This window comes from Acomys russatus, chromosome 9, assembly GCF_903995435.1.
Source record: "Acomys russatus chromosome 9, mAcoRus1.1, whole genome shotgun sequence".
NCBI classification, from domain to species: Eukaryota; Metazoa; Chordata; class Mammalia; order Rodentia; family Muridae; genus Acomys; species Acomys russatus.
The window spans coordinates 51,236,266-51,261,257 of NC_067145.1; the positions used below are offsets into that span (position 1 = coordinate 51,236,266).

The 24,992-nt window shown below is 45.4% G+C and overlaps 1 protein-coding gene and 1 pseudogene across 1 annotated transcript in view; one reads left to right on the forward strand and one right to left on the reverse strand.

Annotated features, from left to right (window-relative positions):
• The first annotated feature begins 2,116 nt into the window (after window positions 1-2,116).
• The window catches only part of Dclre1c (DNA cross-link repair 1C), a 30,556-nt gene continuing 7,680 nt past the window's right edge, over window positions 2,117-24,992 (forward strand). Inside the window, exons 1-11 of the mRNA XM_051150873.1 lie at window positions 2,117-2,320; window positions 4,456-4,507; window positions 8,381-8,465; window positions 11,782-11,841; window positions 14,103-14,158; window positions 14,678-14,779; window positions 15,510-15,582; window positions 15,947-16,087; window positions 19,248-19,349; window positions 21,227-21,363; window positions 21,879-21,933. Coding sequence (XP_051006830.1) covers window positions 2,212-2,320; window positions 4,456-4,507; window positions 8,381-8,465; window positions 11,782-11,841; window positions 14,103-14,158; window positions 14,678-14,779; window positions 15,510-15,582; window positions 15,947-16,087; window positions 19,248-19,349; window positions 21,227-21,363; window positions 21,879-21,933 — 972 coding nt within the window. The 5' untranslated portion in view covers window positions 2,117-2,211. The remainder of the gene's footprint in view (window positions 2,321-4,455; window positions 4,508-8,380; window positions 8,466-11,781; window positions 11,842-14,102; window positions 14,159-14,677; window positions 14,780-15,509; window positions 15,583-15,946; window positions 16,088-19,247; window positions 19,350-21,226; window positions 21,364-21,878; window positions 21,934-24,992) is intronic.
• On the reverse strand, window positions 12,619-12,717 carry LOC127194076 (uncharacterized; annotated as a pseudogene).

The following is a 24,992-nucleotide window of genomic DNA, read 5'->3' on the forward strand; positions in this document are numbered from 1 at the left end:
AAAGAAGTGAAGAAGAAATAGCAATTCTGTAGACAACCAGGCTGAGCACAGAATTTTTTTTTTTCCTGCATAAACAACCCAGGCCCAGGAAATGTCTTCCCTTAATCCAGGACAGACCATCTTACACAAAACCAAGGCCTTGCCAGCACTATTGTGGAAGAATGGTTCAATTAGTGGCTCCATCTAGACTACTTCCCTCTCTGTCCCTCTTCCTTCTTCCCTGCCTCCTCTTTATGCAAATCTGTATGCGAATAGGGCTGGGTATTAAGACTGCACGAATAAGCTGATCTTCTCTGACCATGGCAGGCGTCCTGACCTCTCTGCTCAGAATTTATTTGTGGCATTATTCCAGGCTCATTTCTGTCTCTGTGGAAATATTCTTTGCCCTACTCTTCATTCATGGGCTGAACTCTGAAGGCATCTTAGTCTGCGACAGCTCTCATCTTAAAAGGAATAAGAGAGAGTTTATTCTGGAGCCATTTTGAATAACCACAGGCTTGGGACACTGATTTAGGTCCATGTTCCAACGGGGAAAGTATCGCAGTTCTATAGATGGCTTCCATATGTGTGTGTATACACACACACACACACACACACACACACACACACACACATATCTTTCTTTCATCCTAAAAATACAGCTCCAGCTGGGTAGTGGTGGCACACACCTGTAATCCCAGCACTCGAAAGACAGACAGATCTCTAGGAGTTGGAGGCCAGCCTGATCTGCAGCCAAGGCTACACAGAGAGACCCTGTCTCAAAACAAAACAAAACAAAACAAAACAAAAAACAAAACCTAAAGAACAAAAAATCAAATCACAAAAACCAAACCAAAACAAAACAAAGAAAAAATGAGAGGGGGAGGGGATACAGTTCCAATGATTAACTGGAGGATAACATCAATGAGATCGCTGCACCCCCACCCTTCTCAGAATCTATGCTTGAATAAGCACAAATGGAAGAGGGAACACATTCTAGTATTAACTAGAGTGAGAAGCAATTTTCTCATCCAATGCTGGTGGTTGGTTATCATATCGTTATACCCAGACCAGTCAGATCACCCAGATCTCGAGACCCCTGAAATGACCACCAGGACTCGATACATAGGGTCCTGTACTACGGCTTGAGCTCGGATCACAGTCCTTCCTGATGCAACAGGATAGGAGAGTAGTGCTGCAGCTTCAAGAGTAATGGGTTTATAAAGGGGAAAAGCCATAAGGGGGGTTGTGGGCACAGGGATGTCGACCTTTAGGCAGGCTGGGGGGAGGCTGGATCTCCAGGGAAGCTGTGGGTCACAGGAATGTTGACCTTCAGGCTGATTGAGGGGAGTTTCTGGGGACTGCTGGCAAGTGCAGTTTACAGCAATATGTGGTCATTCCCGCAATGCAGAGAAAAAGGTCACCTAGAGGGCAAGTTCTCACAGAAAATACCCACCATGGCACTAGATATAGGACATACAGAACATGGCATTAGTTTGGTTCTTGCAATATAAAATACAGGTTAGGAGGGCCTGGAGAGATGGCACAGAGGTTAAGATCACTGTCTGTTCTTTCTGAGGGCCTGAGTTCAATTCCCAGAAACCACATGGTGGTTCACAACCATCTATAATGACATCTGGTGCCCTCTTCTGATGGGCAGGTGCACATGTAGGCAGAACATTGTATACATAATAAACCTTTACAAATACATAAATGAATAAATTTTAAAAATACAAACTGGGAGAAGATTAAAAAAAAAAAAGAAGAAGGAAAAAAGGAAAAAGAACTCGATCATCGGTAGACAGGAGGAAATGCAAGACCGCGTGATTAGAAAAGGGAAGCTCCCTGGCTACCGGTTCATTTCCAGCTGTGTTTTGTTTCCTGTCTCGGTTCCAGCACAGATGCAGGCAGCTCTGCACCAGTGCAACAAACTCTTTTGGTCTCTTTAAACTGGATGATGACTCTCCGAGACGAGCCACCGCTAATTCGAGATGCACAGCTGATTCTCGGCGCACAGCTGGTGCAGTCATTTAAACACAGAGCTCGGGGAGGCGGGATCAGGAGCGGATGCCCCTTGGCTCCGCCCTCTCCCGCAAAGTTTCCCTGATTGGACGGCGGCTGAGCGTCGCCGGCGTATGGGGAGGCGGTGCTCAGGTTCCCGGAAGTGGCACCTAGAGTCAATGTGTGCCTCTGCTTCCGTGGTGAGCTTGGGGTCTAGCTTTTCTGGGCGGTATGAGCTCTTTCCAGGGACAGATGGCGGAATATCCCACCATCTCCATTGACTGCTTCGACAGGGAGAACCTGAAAGCCCGCGCCTACTTCCTTTCGCACTGCCACAAGGGTGAGTGAGTCCGTCTCGCCACCTGCTGTAGGGGTGGTAGAGGCTGGGGAGGGGATGGTAGAGGTCGGGGCCTGGGGAAGGGGAGAGCAGACCGCGGACTCCGAGAGGCACTGGGAAGCACTCCTAGTTCCGGTCGGCTCTTAACCTCCCTTTGGCCTTACTGAGTTCCAGGTCTGTACCAACCCTGTAACCCCAACTCCGGTTGCAGTCTGACCCTGGACGCTGTGGTAGGTGCTGTTAGAAGTGCTGATTGCTCTTCCAGCGAAGAGCATCAGTTTCATACGGTTTAGTTAGCTCTTGTTCACACTTCCCTAATTCTCGTTTACCATGCGTAAAGAAAACACGTTTTAGAACTCGTACCCCATGACATGAGACGTTAGGCATGAGCACAATTCTGTCTCTCTCTGTCTCTGTCTCTCTGTCTCTGTCTGTCTGTTTCTCTCTCTCTCTCTCTCTCTCTCTCTCTCTCTCTCTCTCTCTCTCTCTCTCTCTCTCTCACACACACACACACACACACACACACACACACACACATACACACTTCAGAAGTTCTCCTACAGCCCGACATATTAGGCAAGAGCCTAAGATTGAGCTATGTGTCCTGTCTCTCTGTCTGTCTGTCTGTCTGTCTGTCTCTCTCTCTCTCTCTCTCTCTGTCTCTCTCTGTCTCTCTCTCTCTCACACACACACACACATTCACACTTCAGAAGTTCTCCTACACCCTGAGCTTCCACCACTTTCTCCCCCCCCCCCCTCTCTCTCTCTCTCTCTCACACACACACACACACATTCACACTTAAGAAGTTCTCATACACCCTGAGCTTCCACCTCTCTCTCTCTCTCTCTCTCTCTCTCTCTCTCTCTCTCTCTCTCTCTCTCTCTCTCTCTCTCTCACACACACACACACACACACATTTCAGAAGTTCTATACCACAGTAATTAGGCAAGAGCCTAAGATTGAGCTGTGTGTCTCCCCCTCCTCTCTTTTCCTCTCTCCGTCCCTCCCACTTCCTCTCTCCTTCCCTCCCCCCTCTCTCTTTCTCACACTAATCCCCCCCACCATACACACACTGTGTTAACACTGTGTATTAACAACTGATCCATAAGTGTTGGTAACAAACAAAATAAAACTTATTCTAAATACTACCATTTTATTTTCAGATTTCATGTAGTCATAGGGAGAAACTAAGTTCAAGGCCCCCAGGCCCTAGGGGAGCTGGGGACTTCCCTATAGCTGAACAGCTGCTGTGGTAAGGAAATAGTTGTCTGAGTCCAGACATCTCAGAGACAACTTCTCCGTCTTTCTAATAGGGTCAAACGAGGGCCAGGAGCCAATTCCTATCCTGATAGATGGAAATGCCCTTGCTCAACCTCTCATGTCAAAATATTATTAGACAGTGCTACAGCCCACCCTGTTCCCCCTTGCTTTATGGTTTCATCCTTTAAATATGCCGTACAGCATCCCTTTAGGCTTGCAGTTCAGATCTCAAGTCTGAGCAGGAGCAGCTTGATTACAATGCATTTTTTTGTCATCTGCATTGACCCAGTGTTTGTTTGTTTATTTGATTGATTGATATTTTTGGATTTTGGAGACAAGGTTTCTCTATGTAGCCCTGGCTGTCCTGGACTCACTTTGTAGACCAGCAGGCTGGCCTCGAACTCGGAGAGATCGCCTGCTTCTGCTTCCCAGAGTGCTGGAATTACAGGAGTGGGCCACTACACCCAGCAATTTATGTTGGATTTAAGCAGACCCCCACAGCAATAAGCTTGGCCAAGTTCCCCCATTTGTATTTTTTATTGTTCCCTTATTTTAGGTTGTGGGACAGAGCCTCACATATCCTAGGTATAGTCAAGTCAACTCACCTGATGGCACTTGATCTTCCTGCCTCATCATCTGCTCAGGCTGAACAACTTTTAGTGACTCTTGGCCTATATTCTGAAAGGTTTCTCACCTGCAGAAGCTGAAAACCAATGGGAATTAGTTTGCTCCTAACAGTGAGGCTTATGTAATTTCTCTCAATAGGAAGCCCACAAAGACAACCCGATTGTCCTGGGCTGAGGAATCCTCCTATTAAAAACAAACAAACAATCAAACAAACAAACCATGCTTATGATTTCTGATTCTTTTCTTGTAGATCACATGAAAGGATTAAGGGCTCCTTCCTTGAAAAGAAGACTAGAGTGCAGGTGGGTTTGCTATTTATTTGTGTGTAAGTAAACATCTTTTTTTTTTTTTTTTTTGAGACAGGGTCTCTCTCTGTGTTAGCCTTGGATGTCCTGGACTCACTTTGTAGACCAGGCTGGCCTCGAACTCACAACGATCCACCTGCCTCTGTCTCCTGAGTGCTGGGATTACAGGCATGTGCCACCACGCCCGGTGTAAGTAAGCATCTTCACTGAGAGATCACACGTAGGTGAACAGTGAGATCACACGTAGGTGAACAGTAGGTAAATCCTAAGGGCGTAGCCTGATGAGCTCATGTAAACATTTTATGTAGTTCCAGACGGATAAGAAATTGAACACTGTCAACATCCCAGATGCCTGTCTAGTCATAGCTGTTCCTTCTCCAAGATGTAATTCCTATTTTGAGTTTTTGACATGATGACCTAACTTGGGTTATTCTTGAGTTTTATATAAATAGATGGCTTGACTTGATATGGTGGTGTAATCTCAACCCTGAAAAGTCAAGAGGATTGTGAATTCAAGGCCAGCCTGAGTTACTTGTCTCAAACAAACAAACAAAAATAAATAAATAAATAAAGAGAAAAATAAATAAATAAATAGGATCATGTACTGGATAAATTACAAAATCTTCTGAAATATTTTCAAAGGCTTATTTTTTTATTTTACATGCATGCTTGCTTTACCTGCATGTATATACACACCACATATGTGTAGTGCCCATGGAAGCCAGAAGAAGGTGTCAGATTCCTTCAGAACTGTGGGCATTTGTAGCTGTCATGTGAGTGCTAGGAGTTGAACCTTGGTCTTCTGGAAGAGCAGCCATCTTAAGTACTCAAGCCATCTCTCCAGCCCCATCCTTTTCCGAACATTGCGTTCATACGATCCATCTGTGTTGCTGGCTGCAGCAATAATCTCATTTGTTTTTATTTCCGTGAGAGTGTGTAGTTATGTGTGTAGATGGTTGTTCTGCTAGCAAGAATCCTAGGCTGGAGAGAGGGCTTAGTGGTTGAGAACACTGGCTGCTGTGATGGACCAGGGATGATGGGGCCTGAGGATGCAGTGGTCCACTGTTGGACTGAGTTCTGAGTCGTGAGGGTCAATGCAAGGAAGAGGATCACTCCAGCGAAGAGGGTCACTCTAGCATGTAATCAGGCTCTGAGGCAGAGGAGGCCCAGCCTCGTTGAACTGAGCCCCGAACAGCCCCACTGAAGCATACTTATTGATTATTACACAAAAGTTGTTCTTGTTGTGTTGTTTTGGTGTTGGTAAAACAAGCCCCTCAAACCAAAGGCCCTAATCTAATCTATACATTTGGTGAAGGAAAACACTCATGTCCTTGCAACTTCAGTCCTTATTGTGCACTCACTGATGCAAGACATTCCAGGTGTGTCAGGATAGCCTTGTTATCAAAGTCATGCAAAGGATGCACAGCTCCTTCAGAAAAACAATGCTACAGGAAACAGAAAACAATCACTGTTTTCTACAGTGATCTCTTCAAAGTGCTTCTGGAGAACAGCTCTTCATTCTGATGTCTAACCTAGGTGCAGTGAAAGACAACTATTTCATTCCGATGTTTACCCTAGGTGTAACGGTTCAACTAGAGTTCTGCTGCAGTCCAAGTGGAGCTGGTGTCCTCATTAGAACCTCTTGGTCATCTTTTAAATGGGTACTATTATCACTTCCAATTTACAGATGAGGGAACTTAGAAGCCAACCAGGTTAAATTCTGTCACAGAATCAGTAAGTGGCAGGTCCAGGCTTTTAACCAGGCCTGTCTGATTTCAGAGCCTATGTATCAGCTATCTATGCTGTGTAACAAATCACCTTGTCTAATTGAGTATCTTAAAACAACCCCAACTTCCCAGTTTCTCTGGGCCAGGAATTGTGACCGTGTGCCGTGGGGGTTTCTGGTTTCTGCCTGCGTAGCACCAGATGGGACTAAAACTCTCTGAAGACTCGGTGTCTGAGACCCGAGAAGAGGCAGGAAGAGCACCGAGGCCTAGACTAGCTGGCTTCTTGAGCTTGTCTGACTCTGAAAGATTTCTTTAACCCGAGGCAGCTGGTTTTGTTAATAGAGATTTCAGTGTTAAAAACTGTTCATCCTGGCGCAGATATGGTGCAGCATGCTTTTAGTCAAAGCGCTTGCAAGACAGAGGCACAGGTACAGCTGTGTGCATTTGTGGCCAGTCTTCTCTACATAGCACGTTACAGGTTAGCCAGGATGACATTGTGAGACACTGTCGAAACAAACAAACAAACAAACTAAAATCCCAAGAGAGGGGCAGGCATATTGCCCTGAGAACAAACTTTAAGAATCCTGCAGCTAGCCAGGGCAGTGGTGGCGCACGCTTTTAATCCTGGCACTGGGGCAGGCAGATCTCTGAGTTCGAGGCCAGCCTGGTCTACACAGTGAATTCCAAGACGACCAGTGCTACACAGAGAAACCCTGACTCAGAAAAAAAAAAGAAAGAAAGAAAGAAAGAAAAAAAAAAAAGAAATCCTGCGGTTATTTCCATCGTATCTTGTGGTCAAGGCAGTTACAGGGATGTGCCCAGTTCAAGATGATGGAGTGTGAGCCCTTCCTGCCGATGTGGGAAAGTGTGCTGAGGGTGTATGTAGGTGTGTTTGACACATGGTCTTGCCATGTAGCTCTGGCTGTTCCTGAACTATGTACATCAGTCAGACTTGCCTCAGACTTGCACTGAGCTTTCTGCTTCTTCTGCCTGAATGCTGGGATTACAGGTGTGTGCTCTTACACACAGCTCAATGACTACAAACAAATGGGTTATATAGTGGTGTGGAAATAAAATCTACCATGGATTATATTCCTGATCTTGAAACTATAACATTATTATTATTATTATTATTATTATTATTATTATTATTATTATTATTATTATTATTATTTTATATGGAATTAATGTCTGTTCACTAGAAATGTAAATTACAAAGCTTGGAGGTATAGCTCACTGGTATAGCACTTCACCGAGCTGTGCAAGGCCCTGGGTTTTCTCTTCTTCATACACAAATATGTAGATTTAAATGAAGCAAAAAGCAGAACTTTCTGTTCCCAGCACCCTTTTCCTGTTTTCTACAAGTAGCTTCCCATTTGGTGTTGTCCTTTCTAGATGTACCTGAGCACATACAAGCAGTGTTTATTTTTTTCTTCTCGTGCTGGGGGCTCTGACACTGTGCTGCGTGTTCATCCCCCAGCACCTAGTCTCAGTGTGAGAGAAGTGGTGGGCTTCTTACGGAGCCGGGGGACCCTGCACTAACTCCTTCTCCTGTCCCGTGGACAGGATGGAGATGCTCAATGGGATGCCGGCCCTGTGCTAGCCTGCTTGTCGCTGTGGCTAAGCACTTGAGAAAGACAATTTATAGGGGGGAAGATTTACGTTGCCTCCTGATGTCAGTCAGTCTGTGGTTGGCTGGTTCCATTGCCCTTAGGCTCCCGGTGAGGCAAAAGGTCATGGCAGGTGACAATGCCGTCTTCCTGAAGCCTTGAAGCAGAAAGCAAGAGACAGGAAGGACCAGGGACAAGGTATGCCCTTTAAGGACATGTCCTCAGCAATGTCCTTCTTCCCGTTCAGGACTCCATCAGAGGATGAATTTGTGGATTAGGTCGGGGGCTTCATATGCTCCCAAAGCCCCACCTCTCTCTGAACATGGCACTGGAGACCAGGCCTTGGCATGTGGGTTTTGAAGAGGCTTTTGTACCCAGATCATGGCAGGATGTCACACTCCCCGTGTCACCTGACTGTGCTTTCAGAGGAGAATATGACATTCTGTGACACGCACTGCTGACTCGCCAAAGTGACTTGTTTTGAATTGTGCCAAAACAGCTTTTTTCCTTCTGTCTTTGTGTTTTGCTTTCAGCTTGAAGGTTTTCCTGTACTGTTCTCCAGTTACGAAGGAGCTGTTGCTAACTAGCCCGAAATACAGATTTTGGGAAAAACGAATTGTAAGTCAATTGTAATTTAAAAAAAATTGTCATTTTTGAATAGCACTACTTTGTTGTGGACATGGGAGTATTTCTAGAGGCATCTTAAAAATATTATTACAGTTATTCAAAAGCCCTTTCTTCATACGTGTAGGTTCCTCATGAGTTAGAATAATCAGATTTGATGGGGATTCAGCAGGTTCGTAGTCAGCAATTGGTTGTTTCTTATTCCTCAAGAATGTGATTTTGATAGCATGCTAAGATGTGTTAAAGTGCAAGCATGGTGTGCATTAGCCTATCTGTAAAATCACAGGCTAGCTCAGGAAGAAGAAACATACTTTAAAGGTTAGCATAAAAAACAGTAAGGTCTGGGAAATGGTTCAGTGGTTAAGATCACTTGATGGTCCTCCAGGAGACCTGAGTGTGGGTACCAGCACCCACTTAGGCAGCTCACAACCACCTGTTACCTCAGCTCCAGGGAATCGGACTTCCTCTTCTGGCCTCAACACACCTACACATAGGTGGCGCGCGCGCGCACACGCACACACACACACACACACACACACACACACACACACACACCTTCAAGAATGAAAGAAAAGGAAACAAGCAGAATACTAGAATAGTAAAAGATAGAATGGAGCCAAACATGACGTCACAGGCCTGTGATCCCAGCGTTTGGAAGACTGAGGCAAGATCACAAGTTCATTTTCTCTCTGTGGTTCTGTGGACTGAACCTAAGGCCTTGTGTGTGTGCCCTGCACGTGCTCTACCACTGACCTATATCCCAGCCCCAAGATCATAAGTTTCATGTCATCTTGACCTACTTAGCAAGAAAGAGTAAGAAATAGAATGCATCACACACACACACATGAGGGAGAGAGGAAAGGAACGGGGGGGGGGGGGCGGGAGAGAGAGAGAGAGAGAGAGAGAGGGAGAATATGAATATGTTTGTGTATGTGAGAGAGAGACAGGGTTTTACTGTGTAGTCTTGGTTGTTCTGGACTCATTTTATAGACCTCGAACTCAAAGCCATCCACCTGCCTCTGCTTCCCAAGTGCTGGGATTAAAGGCGTGTGCCACCATGCATGGCAAGGATTGATATATTTTTTTGTTGTTTTGCTTTTCTTTTCTTCTTTTTTTTTTTTCTTAGTTTTTTGAAACAGATTTTCTCTGTGTATAGCCCTGGCTTTCCTGGAATCACTCTGTAGACCAGGCTGACCTCGAACTCAAGGATTGATTTTTTTTTTTTTTTTTAAGGAAAAATAAAAGAAAGTGAAGGAAGAACTTGTACCAAACAGAAACCCAAAGTGCCAGAGTAGCAGTTTTCCCATCACACAGAATAGAACTAAAGGCCAAAAAACAAAACAAACAACAGCAACAAAACCCCAGAGCACTATAAGACCCAAGAGGGCGTTATTTGCTGTTACAAGACGCAGCAGATCAAGAGGACGTGAATATGTATGTTGTCGGCAAAAACCTCGAACTCATAGTGACTGCTGGTGTTCTATCCGAGAAGGATGGCAACCATAGAGAGTAGAATTCCAGTTACCACCTACTGAAAGTCTGCGCAAAGGGGACCATCTTGTTGATGTCTGATAGATGGCAGCTTGAGTCCCACCTACTCTGTCCTCTCTGCCCCACATCTGGCATGCCTCTGCAAAACATGGCAAGATCAAAGCGAGCGAATGAGCCCAGGCCCACCCCTTCACCACAGCCGCCAGGTGTGCAGCTCAGGGGAGGTGCATGTTGGCCTTGGGTGTGTGATCCCCAGTGCCACCAAAACGACAGAAAACTAAGACAAGAGCCTGGGCTGCAGCTCTTGCCGGCAAGCCTGATAGCCTGAGTTATATGTATCCTTGGGCCCCAGGGAAAGAACTGACTCCCACAGGTTAGCTTTGATCTCTCCGTGCATGCTCACTTTTCTTTCACTCCACAGCAATTAATTATATGTGAGTAATTTGTTTAAAAAAAAAAAAAAAACCAACCTTTTATAGACTGAGTCTACAACAGTCTGTGATTGAATAGAATCCAACAACTCCAAAGCATGAGAATGATGAATAGTTTAGAAGACAAAATGGCTTGATTTGGTCATGATACATACTTACAAATTACAAATTATTGCTCCACGTCCAATAAATATGTATGGGTATTATGTTCCAATAAAAATACCTGCTGACATTTGTCTCTAAAGCCACCCCAGCCTCTCTTCCTGCTTGGGTGCTGTACCCAGAACACCCTGTGGTGGGAAGACCCTTTTATCACACATGTTTAGTCTCGTGATGCCAAAAGAACATCTGTGCCCTCCGCAGATCTGGCACAGAGACTGGGCTGCTCTCCCTTTGCCTCTGGGATTAGGCCTGTAGTTGCCATAGGCTAGTCTGTCTGGGGCCGTCAAGAAGTGGGGAAGACCAGACACAAGCTGGAATCCACAGACATCTAAGAGTTGAGGAGGGCAGCCAACCCATGTCAGCATCTCCTTCCAGCCTTGATAGTGCTGATCACCTGCTTTGGTGCTACATGAAGTTATACACACATTGGCCCTTACCTCAGGGACTGTGCATAAATGCCTATAACCCCAGCAGGAGAGGAGCTGGAGACAGGAGGGTCCCTGTTGCTCACTAGACAGCTCTAGGTTCATTGAGAGACCCTAGCTCTGAGAAGAGAAAGGCCACTGAGGAAGACACATGGCATCAACTTCTGGCTTCCATATGCATGTGCACATACAGACATGTAGATCCCCAGGAAAACCTAGCTAGAGCTGGTGCTGCAGCTCAGTGGTAGAGTGCTTAACAGGCCCCCATGCATGGCCCCCAACATAACACATGCAAACAGAAAAAGTAAAGACAATTAAAGTTGTCAAAAATCTCTTCAAAACAGTCTCAAGCCCAGGGGTTTCACAGTACGTCATGAGTAAGATGCTTCTCATCTGTAAATGTAATATTAACATCTGTCCCTGGTTTTACTAGTTTATGTGTGTGTGTGTGTGTGTGTGTGTGTGCGCGCGCATTTGTGTGATCTGAGTGTGAGTATATGCAAGCTTACTGTATGTGTGCGCAGAGTGTTTATACATGGTGTATGTATACACAATATGTGTGTGCTAAGTGTGTATGTGGATTGAATATATATATATATATATATATATATATGTGCTCTGTTTGTGTGCTAAGCCTGGGACCTAAGGCCTTCTACATGCTAAGCATTATAACACTGAGCTATAACTCCAGATCAATAAAAGTATGTTTGTTTAGTTATATCATTTTTAAACTGTTAATTATATTGAAATCAAAATATATACATGAAATCAGAAATGGTTCTTCATTTACTCTCTTTTCAGATAGCAATTGAAATTGAAACTCCTACCCAGATATCTTTAGTTGATGAGGCATCGGGTGAGGTAACTATATAGTAAACATTTTGTATTTTCTTCTTACTGCTAAAATGATGGTTTAACTTTCTCTTTAGACTAGATTGCTCATTTATTCATAAGCAATAATTTGTGAATGAAGTACATTTTTAGAAAAACAACCACAACATTTGTGATTGTTTTTATCCCTATTAACTAGGTCTCTGACAGTTTGCTGGGGTTCTCTGACAGTAGACTGGCATTTTGCCACTGTGAGTTCTTAGGTATCATGTCCTAGTATTGTTGCCCAGTGAGAGAAGTAAATCAGTTCCCTTTTAAGGCACTAATCTATTTACTGGGGTTAAGTTGAAGAACCAATCACCAGTCAAGAGCTTCTTAGTTAGGATCCCACGGTTACCATTTCAACCCCTGAGCTTCAGAGACGGAGACATTCAGTCACAGAGTGTTGTAATCATTTCCAACATTAGAAGAGTAAATGTGATTTTTGTTTTGTTTTGTTTTTTGTTTTTTCAAAATAGGGTTTCTCTGTGTAGCCTTGGCTGTCCTGGACTCTCTTTGTAGACCAGGCTGGCCTCGAATTCACAGAGATCTGCCTGTCTCTGTCTCCCTGTGTGCTGGGATTACAGGTTTGGGCCCGGCTCCAAAATTATTTCTTTTTAGTTTTACATGCTCATGATGAGAGTATAATTTGTTAATGCTCCACAATGTCGTTGTCACATTTATTAAGTTTCTTATATCTGAATTTTTTGAAGCAACTTCAAGTGTAATGACTATCTTCTTTCAAAATTTTTATTTTATTTTTTATTTTAAAATATGGAACACTTCACAAATTTGCCTGTCATCCTTGCACAGGGACCATGCTAACTTTCTCTGTATCGTTCTAGTATGTGCTGCCAAAGTGAGCACTTAAATTATTTTCCTAATTTGAAATAAGTCTATGCCTGAGTGAATAAAATTTAATTTTCAACCTTAAATTTAAATCTAGCACTTCCTGGATGTATTAATAGTAAATAAGACTGTAGACCTGCCTTAAGCAAAATAAGGCAAAACCCCATTTAATGACACCAAAGGCTGAGAGAGTCTTACTGTTTCCTGGCAGCTGAGCTAGCATCTGCTCTGTAGTATTGTAGCCTGGTCATGTTTGGCTTCACTGTGAGGAACTATGAGGGTGACCGTGTGAGGGGCAGTGACTACAGGAGAGGTGGCCTTTTAGATGTTTCTCCTTAGGGGAAGGTCACAAGTATTCTTCAGAATTTCACCCTGGTAGAACCAGGTTTAGGAAGTGGAGATTAAAAGTGGGTGACAAGGGAGGGAGGGACGGAGGGAAGGAGGGAAGGAAGGCGGGTAGGCCTAAATCTTTGCAAGTGTGGCTTGGGAGGGAGGGATGTTAGTGGCCTTGTCACCTGCAGATGCTTCCTCCAAGCCCAGTGGTGAGCTCTTGGGAGCGGTCTTGCAGTGCCACTGCTTACGTGCCTTGTCCTGTGACCTGGCTTTTGTGCAGCGTGTGTCCAGCCTCAACTAGGAGACCCCTGTTGAAAGCGGCCCGCAGGATGAGTCTTGCGAGAGGTGGGCAAGGAGTGACTGCAGACAGAGCTCTGTCAGCTCCTGTTGAGGGCTGGAGAGCCAGTGGTGCCCGGCATGCGCTGTCCTAAGGGACAGTGCCATGTGCAATGCGATGAGCTGGGACCAGGCTGCATCTAGTGCCTTTTTCTTCTAGTAATAGTGTTATTGCAATATTCATTGTTACACAGTTACTCATTTGAAGGCTTGTGGCTCTGGTGTATTCATACAACTATCTGTGTGCCACCACAGTCAATTTTAAGAGTGTTTTCATCACTCAGGAGCCCTGTACCCATTACAGGCACTCCCACCCCTTCCTGTCCCAGCTTCTAGTAACTACCATTCTCCTTTCTGTCTTTTTGGACTTGCCTATCTGTGGAATTGGTATACATCATGTGACTTACAGCCGAATAGTGTTTCATGGTGTGGACAGACCACATGCTGCTAGCCACTCATCGGTGGCTGGGCATTTTGCAGTGTTTCCACTTTGGGGCTGGCGTGCGTAATTATGCGGTGAACATCCATGACCAAATGTTTGCGTGGACATTCTCTTGAGTGTGTACCTAGGAGTGGAAGTGGGTCCTGTCACGGCTCTGTTTAAGGGAGTGGACAAGGGTTCCGCTTATTCCACGGTTTGGAGCGTACGACACGAGCCCTTGTGATTCTTCGTGAATTTAGCCAGCTCCTAACGATAACTTCCATTACTGTTGTTTTCTTTATTTTCTTTTTAGAAGGAAGAGGTTGTTGTGACTCTGTTACCAGCTGGTCACTGCCCAGGATCAGTTATGTAAGGGGCCCGTCTGTTTGCATTTCTTTCTATATAAACACATATTAAATGTGGGAGATAACTTTGTTGGGTCTAAAGGTATTGTGTTTACAGAGGTAGACACTCTTTTTTCTGGCAGCATCTTCAGTCTTTATTTCAATGTTGAGATGAAGACCATAGGAAATGTGGCTTTCTCAGTGTGGTATTTCTCCAGTGACTTTGGACTGTCTTGTCACATGTGTTTTTCTCTCCTGGGAATGCAATGATTTGAGTGATAATATGAGTGCTATGAAGTGCTAGAGTATTACAGGCCATGCCTAGCACAGATTCAGTACCATTCCCATCCTGCTACTTTATCTTAGTGGATTTGTATTTATTTATTTATTTATTTATTTTTGCTACTCATAGGGAAAGATGGCAGGTACTCAGACTTAGCATTCTGCTAGTACCTCACTGTAAGGGACATGTCTGGCAGGAGGCCTATGCTTGCTTTCTTAGGAGTTTGTGATTTGAAGTCACTGAGATACACTTATTTTTCAGGTTTTTATTTCAGGGCCGTAATGGAACTGTCTTATACACAGGAGACTTCAGACTGGCAAAAGGAGAAGCTTCCAGAATGGAGCTTTTGCACTCTGGGGGAAGGTATAGGACCTTGTGTAATTCTTGGCTGTGTAGTCTGAATATGTGTGTGTGGGGGTGCACGTGCATGCCAGCCTGCTGTCCCCATCATCTCAAGCTTCTGTCAGATTAAAAATCAACTTGATTATAAAAGTTGTAATAAAGCTGGGTGATGGTGGCGCACACCTTTAATCCTAGCACTTGGGAGGCAGAGGCAGGTGGATCTCTGAGTTTGAGGACAGCCAGGGCTACACATAGAGACCCTGTCTTAAAACAAAAACAAAAGCAAAACAGAAAAAAAAAAGCCCCAACAACAACAAACTTTGTAATAGTAGAGCACATTTTTCCTCCTTAAGGCGAGGTTGTGCTGTGTGCTGTACCTAGGTTGGAATGGAATGATAAGGACATGAATTGATTGAAGTCATTGGATTAGGCATGCAAAAATCAATATATTTTTAAAGTGTGTGTGTGTGTGTGTAATTTGTGAGAGTCAATTCTGCTTTCACCACATGTTCCCAGGGATGGAATTCAAACTGTCAGGGATGGTGAAAATGCCTTTATCCACCAAGTCCTTTCTCTCTGATATAAAAATCCTTTTATTTTATTGTATGGAAATTGGTGTCCAATAACATTGATGAATAAAATATTTGGAAGTGGAATGGAACACCCTGGAAAATAACTGAGGGTCTACGTCATTTTATACACAATTATGCCCCATGAAATAGCTAACACTGTTTTATTTTCTTCTTTTCAGAGTAAAAGACATCCAAAGTGTGTATTTAGACACCACTTTCTGTGACCCAAGGTTTTACCAAATTCCAAGTCGTGTACGTTTGCGTGGGGTGACGGGACTCTGATGGGCCTTTCCAGGGTAACGGGCCTTCCTGGGGTGAGGGGTCTGCCTGGAGTGAGGGGTCTGCCCGGGGTAAGGGGTCCGCCCAGGGTGAGGGGTCTGCCCGGGGTGAGGGGTCTGCCCGGGGTGATGCAGGGTCTGCCTGGGTCTGCCTGGGGTGAGGGGTCTGCCCAGGGTGATGAAGGGTCTGCCCGGGGTGAAGAAGGGTCTGCCTGGCCTGTGGCTACCTTCTTGTTGGAAGGCTGTAGTTGTGCCCTTTTGCTTGATCACCTCTGAATGTTGAAGAGGAAAAGATTTTGATGAGTTTCTTCAAAGTATCAAATTCCATTGGTGTCTAGGAGGAGTGCTTGAGGGGGATTTTGGAGCTGGTTCGAAGCTGGGTCACTAGGAGTCCGCACCATGTTGTGTGGCTGAACTGTAAAGCAGCTTATGGCTACGAGTATTTATTCACCAACCTGAGTGAGGAGCTGGGAATGCAGGTACTGCTCCCTTTCCTGTCCTTCCTCTCTCCTCTCCCAAATAACGGAAAACAGGGATGGGTGGAAGCAGTGGCCATGACACTGTGGCCCGCCCTCGCAATGCATCTCATCTCTATAGGTGCATGTCCTCACAGAAGGACAGTCACAGCCAAAAAGAGTGGAATAGTCTTCAGTGTCCTAGAGGCCAAGTGTGGGTTATGAAGTAACTATAACAATTGCGACCTGTATCAAAAGTGAATTTGAACCAGGTGATACCTGGGTATATACTGTTTGCAGTTATGGTCTTGACAGTGAAAATGCACTTCGGGGGTTGGAAACACACACATACACAGGCATGTATGTGTATTTCTCTGTGGCTGTATGCTGACTGGATTGTTACAGAAATCGTACTTTCTGCTTTGGGCCCTGGTCAACAACACAGGAAGAGCCTTGTCCTGGAGCTGGTCTGTGGGGCAGTGGTGGCACTTCCTACTTGTCCCTTTTACGTGGGTCTTTCCCAGTGGTTTGAAGCTGGGCTCTCAGGTCCAGAGCAGAAGAGCCTGGAGTGTGTGCGCAGCTGCTAAGCAAGCACCCCTCCCCTTGCTGGGGCACTGGAAAGTGTCTGGAACTTTTGTCCCTGAAGAAAAAAGGATTTGAAATGGTCACGGTGAATTAAATGAAGCCCTGGGACCCGCTGGACATTCTCAGCTGTGTTGTGTTAAATGCAGACCCAGAGCTCACAGAGCTGGGCCAGACCTTAGCAGCACCTCAGCAATGCTAAAACCACTTACCTTTCCTGAGGGTGTGGCTCACGGCAGGGCACTCAGTCTGCACTCGAAGGCCCTGGGGTCTGTCCCCAGCACCGAGAAAACTTATAGTTTTCCTGTGTTTGAAATTATAGAATTCTTCCCTTCTCTCTCACTGTTTGTCTGTCCCTCCTTTTCTGTGGCCCAAGTCTCTATTTTTGTAAGTCTTTCTAGCCAAATATTTTGATGTATAGTTGTTAATTGTTCATTTTGAGAAGGATTTGCGTTTATTCTGGGATCACTCTATGTTTGGTGTTTAAATGGCTTTTTAAGCAGGGCATTGGTGGTGCAAGCCTTTAATCTCAGTACTCAGGAGGCAGAGCAGGCAGAGCTTTGTGAGTTCGAGGCCAGCCTAGTCTATAGAGCAAGTTTCAGGACAACCAGGGCTAAGCAGGAAAACCCTGTCTCAAAAAACAAAACAAAACAAAACAAACAAAAACAAAAAAACAAACCAACCACTTGAAGAATGATATATAGATATGCCAAAAATATATATCCATTTAAATCAAAATCACAGTAGTGACAAAATTTACATACCACACACACATATATAAACACACTGATCTGTATTACCCGTCGTTTAATTTTTGTGTGTGTAATCCATAAAGGTGGCATCTATTTGCCTCCCCTAAACTTGTGGTATAATTTCCGGGGTACATGAAGAGTGGAAGCTACTGCTCTGAGCCCCAGGGGAAGAAGCCAGGGGCAGAGGAGGGCTTTAGGTAGAGGCATTTGATGGTGACCCCAATTTCCTTAGGTTCCTTTGCAAGAAATGGGGACAACTGTAGATCAGATGCTCACGAAGAAAGAACAGTGAGGTTTTAACTACGGTACCTCAGGGGTTATCTGCAGCTGCAGTCCACTCATTTCTCTGAGGATTCTCTTCCTACAGTTCCCTTTGTCTCCATCCCGTTTTCCTTAGAGAGGCTGGCAAGCCACACTCACCATTAATGCTTTCTTCATTTTTTAAAATCTTTTTTGGCGGGGATGGGGTACATAGACAGGTGGGTCTGAAAACTCACTTGGTGTCAGATTGACCTCAAACTCATGATCCTCCTGCTTCAGCATTCCACGTACTGGAGTTATAAACATGTCCCCATACCTGGCTTAAGTTCTCTGTGTGTGTGTGTGTCTATGCAGATGCACATATATATGTAGAAATGCATATACATGGATACACAGACACACACACTCACATATCCATGGATATATAGTATGCATGTGAGTGTATGCATCAGGGACCAAAAGTTTGTTTGTTTGTTTGTTTGTTTATTTTAAGGCAGAGTCTCTCATTGACCTGGAATTCAGCAGGTAGACTAGCTTGCAGGGGAGGCCCAGGGACCTACCTGTCTCACCTCTCACAGTGGAATCACAAGCATAGGCTGCCATAGCCAGATTTTTTTTTTTTCTCAAGAGTTCTAGGGATCAAACTTAATTTCTTATGCTTGCAAGGCAAATTTACTGACTGCTTTATCTATCTCCCCAGTCCCTTGCCTTTCCCTTTTATTGGTCATAAGTAAATCATTTGTAAGTCGAATGAGCCACATGATGAATAAGCAGTTTTGCTTGAGTTCTTTCTCCAGCCTGCCTTGGTATCAGCCAGCACAGGAATTGGACATTATTCTGGTTTAGGTTAATATCAGCATTGAAAGACTCAGAAGATAAACTTTGAGTAAAGCTGACATAACTGGTTTTAATACTTTAAACTGTAGCCTTAAGCTTCTCAGGGGCAGCCGATTTGAGTATTTTTTTTTTCTGCATCTTTCTCTCCTTTTAGCCCAGTGAAGTTTTATGTGGCAGAACATGATCCAGGTCCCATTTTCTTACTGCACCAGCTGTCCTGTGTGGCATGTGGTGTGCCAGTAAAGTGAGCTATACTTTGTTGTGGATAGCACGCACACCCCAGAATGCTTGTGAAGGTCAGAGGACAGTGCTGTAGAGTTGATTCTCCTCTGTGTGGTTCTGGGCATTGAATTGAGGCCGCCAGGCTTATGTGCACTCCTTTACCCGCTGAGCCGGCTCACCATTCCAGCAGGAGATGCCGATTCCTTCTGTCTGCTTTTTTTTCTCCCATATGAGTAGGGATTAGAATTGAGGTTGACATCAGTAGATGCACAATCAGTATGGGCCAAGTGATTCTTGAAGGACAGAACTCTTAGCATCACCAGATATAGCCTGTGAGATGAGTCTTTTGCCTAGTGACATATCCTGACAGGATATCGCCAGGCACTGAAATAGCCCAGGACTAGACTGCAGGAGAGAAGAAAAAATTCACCCTGTAACTGGACAGTCCCCCCCCCCCCATAAGGACCCCAGAACTATCTGTTGTAAGGAATTCATTTCAAACAATGTGCTTCGTCTGCTGTTACGCACAGGTTCACGTGGACAAGCTGGATATGTTTAGAAACATGCCTGATATCCTCCACCATCTCACAACGGACCGAAACACCCAGATCCACGCCTGCCGCCACCCGAAGGTACTGGAAACACCAGTCCTGTCGTTTGTGGGACCTGAGAGATTGCGACCAAGAAGGCAGTCCAGAAATTCTCTCCCAAGCCTTTTTGTGATCTTAGGTTGTTGGCTGGAGGCTGTGCACCTCTATGGACCTGTATGCCATGAGTATGTACTTCACAGTGAGTAACAGGCATAGGGTCTCACAATTTTGATACAAAGTTGATTCTTCTCCATGAGAATGAAAACTTACAGTCTCACTAGCTTACAATATAAGTACATTATTAATTCTTTGAGAATTTCATACAATGTGTTTTAGTCATATTTCCTGCCAACTCCTCTCAGATCCACCCCGTCTCCCTACTCATCCACTTGCATGTGCCCTGTTACTTTTGGTTGTTTTAATAAACCATAGAGTTCAGTTTGTGCTGCCTGTACATTCCCATCTATTCCTGGGTCGTCCACTGGAGCATGGCTGACCTGCCAGAGCCAGGGCTGACTCTCAGTCTTGCAGGACCATCAGCTGTCCACAGCGTCTCAGAGTGGGGGCTCGTGACCGCTTTCCTACTCTGTTCACTGTTGTGATCTTGTGATCCTCCTACATTTTTATATATGTATATTTACAACATATGCCTTGTTTGTTTGGTTGGTTTGGTTTTTTGAGGCAAAGATTTTCTGTGTAGCCTTGGATGCCTTGGAACTTACTTTTTAGACCAGGCTGGCCTTGAACTCAGAGATCCACCTGCCCCTGCCTCCTGAGTGCTGAGATCAAAGGTGTGCGCCACCACCGCCGAGCTTGTGATGTCACGTTTACTCCCAGTGCCTTCTCCTGCTCTCCTGCTCTCCTACTTCGTCTATTTGCACCCTCTTCCTAACTAATGCCCTTGATATTTTATTAAGACAATTAAATTCGTTACCTTCAGGCTCAGAAGCCTGATCACAATTTTCCCTAACACTTAAACTGTCTCACTGCAGAACTCTCAGCGATAGGCCTTTATCTACGAGGAGCACTGTTGTGACAGCAGCATTGCCCCGTCTGCCCAAACCCTTAAGGACGGTCCATGGAAATACATCATCTCAGTGACAGCATGCAGTGTTGTAGTAGAAGCCGTTAGAGCGCATGTGTGCAGCAGCGTAAGAGAGCTGCACAGGAAAAGGGCTGGAGAGGTGCTCAGTGCTAAGACCTCCTGTTGCCCTTTCAGAGGACCTGAGCTTGGTTCCCAGCTCCCAACTGGCTGTAAATCCAACTCCAGGGATCTAATGTCCTCTTCTGGCTTCCTTTGGGGCATGCGCGCGCACACACATACACACACACACACACACACAAACACACGAGCGCATATACAAATACACATACACACGTATACATGAATACAAAGAAACATTTTTTTCCAATAAGAGAGTTACACATTAGAAACTACTCCTGGTGGTCTACACAGTAGACTCTTGGATGGCTGAAAATAATGTAGATAAAACGATAAGCCGGGAGCCCTGGGACTCCAGTTCAGTCATGTGCCACTTCACCCAGCCCAAAGAGCAGCCTGTTTTGTTGATTTTCTTTTTGAGAGTCTTCTCTGTAGACAGGGCCAGGCTGCTGTAGTCCAGGCTGGGCTCAAACTCACAACGGTCCAGCCATGTGCCTCCTCACTGAGCCTGAGGATTTTCTTGATACAAACCAGAGTTTCACTTCTTTCCTCATCATGAGGGTGGTGAAGCAGGTGGGCTGGGCGTTCTGCAGACTGTGCCTCGGTTTGGAAGAGCCCACTTCCTTTCCTGTGTTCTTTCTTGGCAAGCTCGGAAGATCATCGGCCGTCACTTTTGAGATCCAGTCTACAAACAGCCATGTTCAAAATATTTACCGTGATTTAAACCAAATGAGGTTGTCTGTTTGTTTGCTTGCAGGCAGAAGAGTATTTCCAGTGGAATAAATTGCCCTGCGGGATCAGCTCCAGAACTAAAACTCCGCTCCACACCATCAGCATCAAGCCGTCCACCATGTGGTTTGGAGAGAGAACGAGAAAAACCAGTGTGATAGTGAGGTAAGGAAACAATGCCCTGGGTCAGGAAACTCAGGAAAGGTTGACGTTAGTGGAGTTAAACACAGGTCAGGAGAAGCCCAAGGAGAGGGTCTGTTATAATTGTTGGACATAAAAATAAAATAAAAATTAAAAAAATTGCTGGACATACCTTTATCACTTGAACGTTATTTAAAATGAAGGGATGTTTCTTCCAAACTATGGCAGTCCATTAGCTGGTATATGCAGGGGCTTCCTCTGTGAGAGACAGGATGGCTGGACCCTGAAGGCGTCTGAGGGCTTTGCTGTGTATCACAGATGGGTACCGGAGAGAACGGAAGCCCTGGTATAGCAGTGGCGGTGCCTCTGTGACCCCGATTCCTTCGCAAGCCCTCTACAGCAGGGTTCCACGCCTGACGAAGGTGACTCCTGTCCCAGGCAGCAGTTGCTGACAGTGTGGCCTCACCGGACAGCCTAGGTGGAAGTTCAACCTTAGGTAGTTTTGCTAAGTGTCCTTTTGTGTTCTGCTTTCCCCTTAGGACGGGAGAGAGCTCATACAGAGCTTGTTTTTCTTTCCATTCCTCCTACAGTGAGGTAAGAGGACCCAGCAACTCCTAACTCATCCGCAGCAGTTCATCACCGTGGGGCAGGGTACATGGGGGGGGGGTGTGCATATACACGTGTGTATGGGTGAGTGGTGTATGTGTGCACATGAGTGGAGGCCAGAGGACAGCTCAGATGCCATCCTCAGGAAGGCCGTGCCCGTCTTCTGCAACAGGGCCTCTCACTGGATTGGAGCTCACCAGTTAGGCTAGGCTGTCTGGGGTTACAAGTGTGTACCACTGTGCCCAGCAGTTATGTGATTCTGGGTATCAAATCAGATCCTCGTATGTGCAAGGCAGGCACTTTCCTGCCTCAAGCACCTCCTCATCCCTCCTTTCACTATATTATAAAAATGGTTCTCACTTGTGCATTCCATATTTCTGTGTTTGCCTGTTCACTACACGGTACCCAGAAGCCCAGCATCATCTCTCAATGGGCTATAGGGGTCCCTTGCAGTGGGGCGGAAGATGATGGAAAGTCGAATCACTTGACATGCACGTTGCGAGCTCCTACTAAACAGTGATGTTCCCTGTCCATGTTTTAGCTCACATTATAAACAGGGTTTCTTTATGTGATCTATGGGGGGGGGGGGGGAAGGGAGGGAGGGAGATAGAGATAGATAGATAGATAGATAGAGAGAGAGAGAGAGAGCTATTTCACTACATAAAGTGGCTTGTAGGCATACTGTCTAGTTCCTGAGTACAGGAAGGCTGTGGTGTGCCTCACAGGGAGAATACATATGCTAGGTAAGTTGTGCTCAGACTTGAGTTACAGAGATAATCAGCCTACGATGAAGTATCTGTGCATAGGCAGAACAGAATGATGTGTGGTAGGGGAAAAAACAAGACACAACTGCTTGAAAATGCCAAAATGATACGGGATAGTTTGTAGGCTAATAAGACTAGTTTTATAAGACAGAGCTGTGCATCAATTGGCCGGAAATGATGTTGCCGGAGGGTCTCAGTAATTTCATCCCCTGGAGACAGTGATTCCGTGTTCACTCATTCATTGTACATGATGATGTATAGAAGCCGCTGTACCAAGGTCTGAGGGTATTCATGTACTGTGCTCGGGCAAGGATTTGGAGGTAGGTGATGCTGGATGTCTCTTGTCTTCTTGTGACCACATCTTCTCTAAAGACTGCTGAGTCATTTTTGACATAGGCTTGGTCTTACTCTGTCAATGTCTGTTTGCAAGTCATGGGTTTCTGCTAGCCTTACCAGCAGGAGGTAGGTAAGGACCAGTAATGGCTTTTGTTGCATGTCTCCTTAGGGCATGAAGAAGCTCTTTGTGAAGAATGTGTGAAGAGTAGATGTTCCGTGGGTCAGAATGGCCATTTTCATGGTTACTGGAGGCCCCTAGGGCCCTGTGTCTCCATCTGACCCTTTGAGCTGGAGTTAGATGACAGCCACTCGATGCCCCAGTCACCTCCTCACCCCTTTTGCAGAGGGATTCAAATCTTTACACTGTCATTACCAACCTTGTCCTGCATAGTGGCAGTGGATGTTTCACAGGGTACCAGGTGCTGGCTAGTGGGTACTAGAGCCAGCATTTTATAGCTCATTTACACCTGTAAAATGAGCCTTCGACCTGACAGGGATCACAGCTTACCAAGAGCTAGTTAGTGAGGTTTGCCTGGGTTGTAGAATTCTTAAGAGAAACACCTACAGAGTTCTCTGTTTAGCATTCTGAGCATAGGAAAAAAAAAATCAAGATACTTGTGAATGTTTTAAAGTATGATTGTTTAGACTTGTTAGGAAGGAGTTTGTATTTGTAGTATATCAAGTTACACACACACACACACACACACACACACACACACACACACACACACACACACACACACACACACACACAGTCTTGGTCCTAGAACACTTCTTAACAATTGCCTGTCCCTGTCAGAGTCCACACACCCTGCACTGGCTAGCAGCCTTGCTTGGGAAACTCTTCCTGTTTCAGTCTGTGTGTGCTCCTTATCCTGCACCCACCTGTGTGTGAGCAGCTCTCACCGTAGCATCCGGAGTTGCAGACTTTATGGCCAGGGCCTTTCTCTGACACTAGAGACATGTGCACAGAGACAGGCTGTCCTGAGCTGCCTGCTAGGAGAGACCTGCAGGCTACAGTGGTCTCTATTGGATCCCCCTGCTTCTTCCTCTGTTTGGGTCCCTTATGTAAAGTGCTCTTGGATCTTGGCTTGACTGCACTGCTTCCCTTAGTGACTGCCATCTAAGATGGAAGGGGCAGAAGAGGTCATTGTCTTCCCAGGGTGGTGACCACTGTGTGCTGTTTGATTCCATAAGAACAGGCATTTGAGCAAGGCAAGTCATGTCTGAGATGCAGTTGCCTTGGTAATGACTGTACATGGCAAGACCTTGTGTTGTTCTGTGTCTTATGGTCACTGTGCAGCTGTATTCTAACTCACATGGAAGGTTTGCCAAACGTAGGCAGCTGGCCTTGGACAAAGGAAGGAATGTTATATTGTAAAAAGACACAACCTTTAGATCCCATTCACTGGGGACTCGAGGTCTTTTGGTGGAGCAGGAACCTGGACAAAGTTCAAATGCTCTAGTTCCCAGACCTCAGCATAGGCCAGCACTGGCAGGGTTCAGGGCAACGAGGCCTGGGCATTGCATGTTCCTTTTCCTAGAAGGTCCCCAAGTGGTCACATTGTCATACAAATATATCTTCATACTTTGTTCATATTTGCCTGCCATTACCTTCCCTTGTCCCCTGTCTTTTCTCATTCTATATTGTTTGGTTCCCACATGAGAGGAAACAGAGCAGACGATCATCTCTCCTGATCCTCTTACCCCTCCTCCCCTCCTCCCCACATGGTTTCTCTTCTGCTTTCCTGTCATGTATTTGTACATGTATGTGCCTGCCATCTATCTGCACATGTATGTTTGCATCTTTATAGCCTCCACATATGAGAGAAAATGTGCTTTTTTGCCTGAGTTTGGCTTACTTTGCCTCACACAGTGATCTCTAGTTTTATCCATTTTCCTGCAGGTGACGACATAATTTGTTCCTTCTGGGTGGATAAGACTCAA